General features: G+C 35.8%; 2 protein-coding genes and 1 long non-coding RNA gene across 4 annotated transcripts in view; 2 read left to right on the forward strand and 1 right to left on the reverse strand.

The window, feature by feature from the left end:
- The window catches only part of LOC118747867, a 38,483-nt gene that overhangs the window by 25,110 nt on the left and 3,785 nt on the right, over positions 1-9,588 (forward strand). The gene's annotated exons all lie outside the window — the stretch shown is intronic.
- Positions 1-9,588, reverse strand: part of LOC118747864 (phospholipid scramblase 1-like) — a 25,303-nt gene that overhangs the window by 13,848 nt on the left and 1,867 nt on the right. The window lies entirely within an intron of this gene.
- On the forward strand, positions 4,272-5,750 carry LOC118747865 (L-aminoadipate-semialdehyde dehydrogenase-phosphopantetheinyl transferase-like). Its single transcript, XM_036482056.1, has one exon. The coding sequence runs from the start codon at positions 4,498-4,500 to the stop codon at positions 5,380-5,382; it is 885 nt and encodes a 294-aa protein (XP_036337949.1). The 5' UTR covers positions 4,272-4,497; the 3' UTR covers positions 5,383-5,750.

Genomic DNA, 9,588 nt, shown 5'->3' on the forward strand with positions numbered 1-9,588 from the left:
TGGACGCAATACCCCGAAATAGGTGGGCCACTTACTAAACCGTACCCCTCAGTTTTTGAAGTAAAAGAAAAAAGGTATTAGCATAAATTTTTTGGGTGTGACTCTACATATCGAGATCATAATGGCGATGTCTCATCATCATTCGTTGCTCTTGCTTTGGTTAATTGCAATTGATGGCTTTTTACGCTCATATTGCTTGTTGGTAACATTATTTCACGCTCATTTCAGCGTGATCTGTGGTGAGAGCGTCTCAAAGCCGAGCTTGGCTACTTCAGCTTGTGATAGCCACGACCCAGCTTACGAAGCGTGTAGCCAAAACAGAGAGCGTAAAAGCAACACCAAAATCTAAGTCAACAATAGAAAATAGGCATCGATTTGGGAGCCGTGATAGCCGTTCTCAATTATTGTAGGTAGCCCCAGCCAGTTCCGATACCATTGGCTTATAGCGTCCATTCGCATGAAGTCAACGATCGTTGCATGATTCATTCTAATAGGTAGCTTAATAATTGACATACATATGTAAGTACGCATGTATTTATATACATATGCATGCACGAATGCACATATATTATCATATTTAGATTTGAATTGCATTTGATATCACAGGGGCTATCTTACTGCATAAGTTTGTATTATATTCATCTTTTGCCAAGGACAAATCGACATGGCCGGCATTTTGTAACCTACTACAGCCGGAATTAGGTAATGCGCATGCGAAATATTTCGGTCAAAAGTTTATTAGCGTGTAAAACACGTGAGTTTTCCTTAGCGGTGTGGACTTACTTATGTATGTATGTATGTTTGTATGCGCAAATATGTTGAAAACCACTCTGCTATTACTTCAGATATGCGCCCATAAAACTAACATTGTTGTTGATTAAACAACTGATTTGAACTCCAAGACAACACCAATCTGTTATACATACATACATTTATTGACAAAACAAAGAATACATATATGCACATTCGCATACATGCATATTATTATTTTATTCTTAGCTGCAAATGTAATACAGACATGTCTGAATGCGAATCCGTATGCTTGAAATCTAGAAGCTGTTAATTAAATTCACTTTCCACTTTTTCCAAAAATATTGTAGGACACATATACATAAGTATTTTTAGATCTAGATCTATTCGCACTTTAATACCACATTCGAGAGTGCATTCCATTTGGTTTCGTTTGAGTACCACACACAAATTTTAAACACTTAATTATTTATTAGCTCACGACACACGAATATTTATCGTTGAAATACAAATGAGGCCAACTTCCGATACTACATAAAAAGAATAAAAAAGAAAAATATGTATTAGTTTTTGTTGCTTCCGATCGGTTTGGATATGTTACAGAATTTTCTTGATAGGCTAGTCCGATCTAATTATCTTTAGTGCAAATAAAACAAGTTTATTCCACTATTACAGCCCAACGTTTCGCTAAACTTATTAGCATCATCAGGGGCACGTTTGTTTATTTTGTAGTATTAACACTTAAACATTTCTAAATCTTAATTGCTAAATATCCAATACCATCTTGTGTGGTAGTTTAGTCTTGACTAAACGAAACGTTGGGCTGTAATAGTGGAATAAACTTGTTTTATTTGCACTAAAGATAATTAGATCGGACTAGCCTATCAAGAAAATTCAGAAAAATTTGTAATTTTAACAAATTTTTTGTTGAATACAATTTTAAGTTATATTATACGGCCGTTAAACGACAAAAGGCACTTACGACACCTTGTAAACCACCTAAATTCATATACATATGTATGTTTTCAAAGCTAATTATATTGAATACATATTCTGCCTTATCCTGAGTTTCGCATATCTATGTTCAAAATTTGTAGACATTTTTAAGCGGAAATCACTGGCTTTACATTCGCTGTGTTTATCAAGGCATAAATATCATCAATTGTTGCACTTTTTCTTTGTGTTGGGCGCACTTAAGTAGTGGTGCTTAGCCAGGATAAGATTGCATGCAAGCCAAACAAATGAAATAGCATGCACAGACGATGGTGACGACGGAGGGCAAAATGTCTGAACTGCTGAAAAGGGGTGGCTTACTTCGCTTATACCACATTTGGTTGGTTGTAGGCTTGTTGGCGTTGATTATTAATTGTATGTACCTATGTATGTACATACCTCCACTGTATAAACAAAATTATACGAATATAAGAATTTAGCATGAGCAGGATAATATCTGGCATTGTGTATTTGTACACGCTTTTGTGTTGTACCTATAAAATTACATACCTACTCGCATATGTAATTATGTAAGTACAAAATACCCAACTGTAGAGCGCAAATCAAGTGGCACATTGCGCCAAGGAAGATTCCTTTTTGTATTGCGAAAAAATTTTGAGTGACGTTATTGTTTACTTATGCATGCACTGACTTGTGCATTAATTGTAAGGGGAGGTGACTTGGTTAGGTGTAGCTGCATATTTTCAACAGAACTCGACATTTCTAAACAAAAGAGCTGCAGATATACATATGAGTATGAGTCCGAAAGTGCCCGAAAGCTCCCGAAAGTTTGTCTTGAACTTCGCAGCAATTTTCATTACTTTTTTGAAATATGAGATAGAGTTTTTTTTGCACAAAACTAATTAATGAATTGCTTACCAGGGCTGGACAAGTGCCAAAAAGGAAAAATATCACAGCGCTTAAGTAGGTCATTGTAGACATGAAAATAAACAATTATATCTATATAAGAAAAACTACGCGGTCTTCACAAACAAGCATAAGCATGCGAATTGTAATATATGTACATATTTTGATATTATTTTCTACTTTCAGATTCTTATAGTGACTACTTCTCTGATTATGATTGCAATCAGCCACTTATGGAGCATGCCGTCCTGACGGCCACTTCATCATTGAACGATCGTGGACCCGAGAAGGCACGCCTTAACGGTAAGTGTTCATGAAAAATCGCATGCTGCTTTTCGAAATATTTATTTCTACCACTTAGTACACATTTATCAGATATCTCACCAGTTGTTGTGTCGATAAATAAATTCACGCAGAATCTTTAAAAAATTCCAATTATTTTGTGTATAAAATGTGTAGTGTTGTACATACATATACATATAAGCAATGTATTTTTATGTATATGTATTTACAGTATAATCTGCTTATAAAGGACTTTAGGAGATAGAAACTTATTATAGTATAATAAAATATCTAACAATAGGCTGTTTTTTTACCCGCGTATATATCTGCGCTTAAAATTTGTATGGTATGAATAAATAGATAAATAAATAAATAAATAAATGCGTAGATGTACCTATATGCTTGTAAAAAAACACGCCCAATATTCAGCTGAATCAAACTTAAACAATCATCTGATTTTGAGGGCAAACATCTCCCCTGAAAAAACTTCTCAGGGCAGAGAATGTGCCTTTTTTGCCTTATAAGAGTGTAGTGACATTTTAAGAAACGAACTCAACATTTTCTCAAATATTTGGACAGATATTACAAAATCTTTAAAAATCCTCTGCAATAACGACAATTCAAAGTATAATATATATGTACATATGTAGCCACATATCGATAGTCTTCTGCAATATCGACACAATTTCAAAATCATAAAATAAATCCCTTACTAATGTTAAGTTGCTCATTTTTCTAAGGAGAAAGTATAAGACATGGATTAGAGACATGAGAGAGTTTTTATTTTTTGAATTCTAGGTTTATATATAATGATTTTACAGTACCATAACATTGAACAATAAGTCGTCAATTTGCCTAAGTTTATTGAAGAGTTTTTGTGTGAAAGAAAAATAATTCATTTGTGTTTTATTTTGTGAATGGAACATACATTTCTTGTATTATTTTTTCTTTTGGCTAGTGATGGTTATTTCGAAAAAAAACACACTCATATGTATGTATGTAGATGTGTACTTTGTTTTGAGTGTGCGAATTGCCATGCTGAGAAGAGATCTATACTTTAACTTGATTTTGCTCAATGATTTGTTTAGTAATATGTATTTTTCGATTAACATATGTATGTATCTACGTATTAGTACATGGTGATTTCACCATGGTATTAGTAAACGTTTTATTACATAATGGCTTCGGTATACGAAGTTTAAAACTTAAAATATTTTAATTTTAATTTTACTTTTGTGCGTAGGTATGTATCGGAGCTTATTTTCTGGAATACTTAATATCCTAAATTTCCCAAGCAAGAGCAAACTGCACCAATCATTAATATTTTTCGACTGCAACCTAAAATTTTTAGCATTTATTTTTTATAGTGTATTTTCTCCCTTTCACGTTATGTTTACATTTTTGCTTTTCAACAGTTGGTAGCGCTGCAGTTGGTCTCTTCTCTCTTTTTATAAATCGCTCTTTCTTATTTTGTTTTGAACTTGTTTCCAACACTTTGACAGTTCTGATTGGAATGAAGCTTTATAAAGTTACTATTTTTCTTCTGAATAAATAAAAATAAACAAATTGTTACCAATTAAAAGTTGGTTTCCAATTATCACTGCAATGGCTCAGCACAAATGTACGCGCTGGGCCGTCGATTTGGCTAGCTGGTCACCAACACTACCGCAGTTAGCGCAGGCGGTCGCTGTCATCCAAGCTGAGGAACGTGGCCGGCTGCAGAAGTTCTTTTACATTGATGATTTTCTTTCATCACTGGTGGGGCGTTTGTTGATGCGAAAATACGTCAGTGTCCAAAGTGGCATGGATTATAAAGAAGTGCAATTTGCACGCGATGTGCGTGGAAAACCTTATTGGACACAAGCCGCAAACGAATGCCCCAATCAAATGAGCTTCAATGTATCGCATCAGGGAAATTTTGTGTTGTTTGCGGGCGTTTCGATGGACACCAAAGTGAAAGTAGCTGAACCTACTACATTTGGCGTTGGTGTTGATGTGATGAAGATTGAATATAGCGGTGGGAAGTCTCTTTCGGAATTCTTTCGTATAATGCAGCGCAAATTCTCGGACAGCGAATGGCGTTACATACGCCGCCCACACCACAATGAGTTCGATCAAGTGCAAGCGTTTATGCGTCATTGGTGTTTAAAGGAGGCTTATGTCAAAGAACTTGGCGTTGGCATAACAATTGATTTACAAAAAATTAGCTTCAAAGTGGATACTTCGCGAGAACTCAGTGTTGCGGAATCGCCGTTGACAGGCACAACTTTGCGTTGTAATGACATGCTTATGCATGACTGGCACTTTGAGGAACACTTGCTGCATCCAAAGTATTGTGCAGCTATCGCATTTAGAAATTGCAAGCCAGAGGAGGGGAAATTCGAGCTACTGAAAATGGATCAACTCTTGGTTGAGACGGAAAGCGCAACAAGCATCGAGGTAGTGCAGTACTGTAGGGAGGCATTAAGAAAGGAACGAAGAAAGAGCTGAGGAGTTACATATGATTTGAGGCGAATTAATTTTAAACAGAATTGGGAGGACAAATTTAAAAATATGTATAATTGTAGTATAAAATGTATATATATTTAATCCCAGAAGGTAATTTAGGTAGGCATTCTTAAGTAAAGCCATTCTCAGAGGCCTACCCAAGAAGGGCTGAAAAAAGTGCTTCCTTGCATGCCCTTTAGAAGGGCTTTCTCATTTACATTTTACGCGAATTTCAATAAACATTTTGAGTTGCAATAACACATGTTTGATATAAACCGCAAGCAAAACTACTTCACAGATGTATGATTTTTATAAATTGAAGAAGCAACTTTAAAAGAACTCGCGCAAAAGCCCTTCTGAAGCATGTCCTATAAAAGCCCTTTTGGAAGGCCTTCCATGGGTAGCGAAAGAAGAAGCCCTTCAATTTGTGCCACTCCATACAAAAAAGAAAGGAGAAAGGAAAGTAGAGTGGAAGGCCTTTCGGAAGGGCTTTTAACTCCTGAAATTATCTACTGGAATGTTTTTATACTGCTATTGCATCTTATGTTGATAAGATTAAAGGAAAATAATTTATTGCTGGAGAAATCCTCTTTAGCACAAAAAAACGAAACTATTTTGTTTGTTTCACATGGTCGCATTTATTTCGATAGTTCGTATTGTATAAAGTTTGAATGATTTTTTTCGTTCGTTCATTACACAAAAATATGCATGTATGTTGGCGCTGCGCTCAAATTCTAACTCCTCCGCAACAACCCGCCTTTAGCGGCGCTATTTATCAATGAGCTAGCAATAAAAATATTGCGCAAACCGAAGCACTGCGGCAAAATTATTATGCGAACAATACATATGTGCGTATGTATGTACATATGTATGCTCGTTTGTGTCATTTGTGCCCGGCACATGTAGCAATGGGGTTTAGCTGTTTTCTTATTTTTATTTACGTTTACATATGTATGTGGATAAAAGCTAAGATAGACATGACCTGGTAGCTAAAGAATAAAACTATGTGATGCTAATATTTTTTTATCTTCACAAATAAAAAAGAAACCTTGAATTTACGACGGAAAACATTTTAAGACCTTTCACGAATAATTTATTTGGCAGTCGTTTATTCATTAAAAATTCAACTATAAAAAATCTCTTATTCCAATAGGCTTAATGCAGCAGAAAATCCCTAAAATGAATTTGTAAATTCCTACTGTGTTATGTAAAACCACAGGGGTTTAGAATATTTCAGTGGTCTTTCAAATTAAAAAGTTCGCACCTGCCGTTTTTTTTTTTTTGCCGACAGCTCGAGTGCTTTGTGGTTGGCAAGCGGTTCGAATCACTTCCAAAGATCCTTAAACGCTTCAAGCAAACTAAAATAGTATTTTCGTTTTTTTTTTTTGCAAATAAACCCTTCAATTGTTATTTTGTTTTTCAATTGTTTTTATATCCGTTACAACCACAGTGTCCCGTGTTGTATGCGCCTTTTTCTTTCGCTTTCCACTCAAATAATTGCAGCATAGCCCTTGTCCTTGTCGGTTGCCTTCACCCTTTTTCGTATGAAATTCTATCCATCCATTCATTCACAAATGCATCACCCTAATCGCACTGCAGCATACCCACTAAGTCCTTGTATTTGTCTCCCCTAGTTTGTGAGAAATTCACAGCATTTGAGTGCTCCTAACAAACAATGAAATGCCAGCAAGCATATTTGTTATGCCGCGTGACCATTTAGTTTTGGCACTCCCGTCATACCCAGAAAAGGCGAGATGCCGCTGTCAAAGGCGGACTCGCTCGCCCAATCATTTACTTATGTTTGTGTGTATGCTCACCGGATCTGTCGCCATAGTTCAATAGCAATTTCGTGTTCTTGTAAAGCGCATTGCAGCAATTTCAGTGATTTTATTTCCAAAAATTGCATTATCCCCTGTGCTGCCATAAGTTCGAGGGTAGTTCGCTCGTTTGGTCGCCCCTTTTATGTTCAAAAAACATGCATACATACTTATGCATGTAGTACTTACCTACTATTTGTCTTGTTTTTGTTTTCATTTGTAACCGATTTTTTTGGCGATTTCGATAATCATTTCAATTGCGTTTAGACTTTCGCTTTATTGCTTAGTAGCAATTTAATTATTTTAAATGCTTTTCGACGCGATTGCCTTGCTGATTTTTTTTTGTTTAGTGTCACCTATTCAATTTAAAATTTATTGCCTGTCTACAAATGGCCCTACCATTCGGTCGATTTTGCTTTGACCTTTCCGCATGTATAGTTTCTTTTCCTATTTTAGCCATCCATTAACTCCCTCCCTCAAAAATCTTGCATTTGGTCTATGAGCTGTATTTCATATTGGCTATGCTTGCACGCCTGCAATCCTCATTAGCTTTGAACCTTTTACTATTCTGGAACTCTTGTCCTTATAAATATGCAGTATGTAAGCGTGTCCCAGTTAATTTAACGTTTTAGGGTTCACGTGCTTCTATTTGTACTAAACAATTGCCAAAACGTTTCTATTAATCAGAGGGTGTTTCGCTTACAAATCAATCGATACACTGGTTTGTTCTGGGTAAACAAGAGCTGGTAACTAATTGCGTATGACTGAGCTGAGTTGAGGGCAGGATCAAATTTATGAATTTTATGATTCATATGTATGTAAGTGTGTATTCATTTAGCTATACATATGTACATACACACATATCTAATTTACATCGTTCGGATTCGGGCTGTGATCGAGTCCAACCCCGGGACAATAAAACTACTTTTGTTCCAACCGAACTACAGCTTGGCTAGATGCAACATACGCAGAGAATGAAGCCCATAAAGATCTACTCTGGCCATAAATCACAACCAAGAGTTCTTGGTTTCTCCCACTATCGGCTCCATGTGTCAGACAAGGATAAGCCGCAATGCTATATGAGTCAACCCAACAGCGGCTTGAACAGCAAATAAAAGTTAAACAATATCTCATCCCCCGAATCGCGACCAGCCCAACAAGGCACGCGAAAGTACTCCAACTGAATTGAACGCAATCCAAAGTAGGATTCGTCGGCATGACGGTATATTGATCGATGTACGGATATCACTCTGTTCTTGGAAAAAGCGGGAGATGTGACTTTACCTCCGGTGTGTTGGTCAGGCAACGTCAAAACAATACGTTTTCTGCGTTGATTTTGGGCAGGGCTCCGCAGTGGGTAAAACAACGTCATGTTCAATCGTTAAGTAACCACACTTGGTACTAAAATTTTGCTCCACCTCATTCATTCTTTTGTTTTTTGAGTACTTTGGGTTAAGACTTTCCATTTTTTGCTTAAAAATCTATTTTTAATGTGTAACTTTTTGTCAATTGCTCGTAAGTAGCGCGTGAGTAGATTAAAAAATGTATGTATGTATGTACTATGTATGATCCAGCTAGTGTAAAAAAATGCATTTTGGAATCTTTATTTGCCATTAAAAATCCATTTTATTGTGTTTTTTGTAAGTAGCAATATTTTATTAAAATAGTATTCATCAAATAGTAATATACAGTTTTTTTTAAATAAAAATATACAGCTTTCGTATTAAGTATATATTATTTTTTAATTCATTTATTTAGTAGTTAATTTATTTGGTTATATTTTTTCTTCTATTTCTATTTTATTTTTTCCAATATTAAACCTCCATTACATCCCTATACTTGCAACAAATGCAAATACATACTCACCACCATTTACATAGCCGGTACTTCTTGGTCCGCTAAAAATTCCGATTTTGATCAGCGACTTATCATCGATTTGGGTTATGTAAGAAATGTGACACACATCGCGCTGCAAGGACGACCGCACAGCGATGAATTTGTCACTGAGTATACCATTAGTTATGGCATAACAGACCTGGAATTCGCCGATTACAAAGAACCAGGTGGCAACATAAAGGTAAGCCAGGTAGTAAGGTAGCTCACCCCAAAATAATGAAAGGTGAGAAAACGCAGAGCAAAAAATTTAACAAACACTAGACCAAAAAAAAAAAAAAAATGCGAAAACCAAAATGGCATACCCACAGTGTTTTTAAGCAAGCCAAGCTAAAAAGGGCATATTTGTACAGCTAAAAAACTAAAAAAATAACATACGTCAAGTAATGCTAATTGGGTTCGTGAAAAAATTTGACATATGCCACCCTCTACACATAAATATGCACATACATACAGTGGCGGATTTATCGTACAGGCAACATAGGCTGAAGCCTAGGGC

The sequence above is a fragment of the Rhagoletis pomonella genome, unplaced genomic scaffold, assembly GCF_013731165.1.
Source record: "Rhagoletis pomonella isolate Grant_MI unplaced genomic scaffold, Rhpom_1.0 Rhpom_scaffold_00012, whole genome shotgun sequence".
NCBI lineage: Eukaryota > Metazoa > Arthropoda > Insecta > Diptera > Tephritidae > Rhagoletis > Rhagoletis pomonella.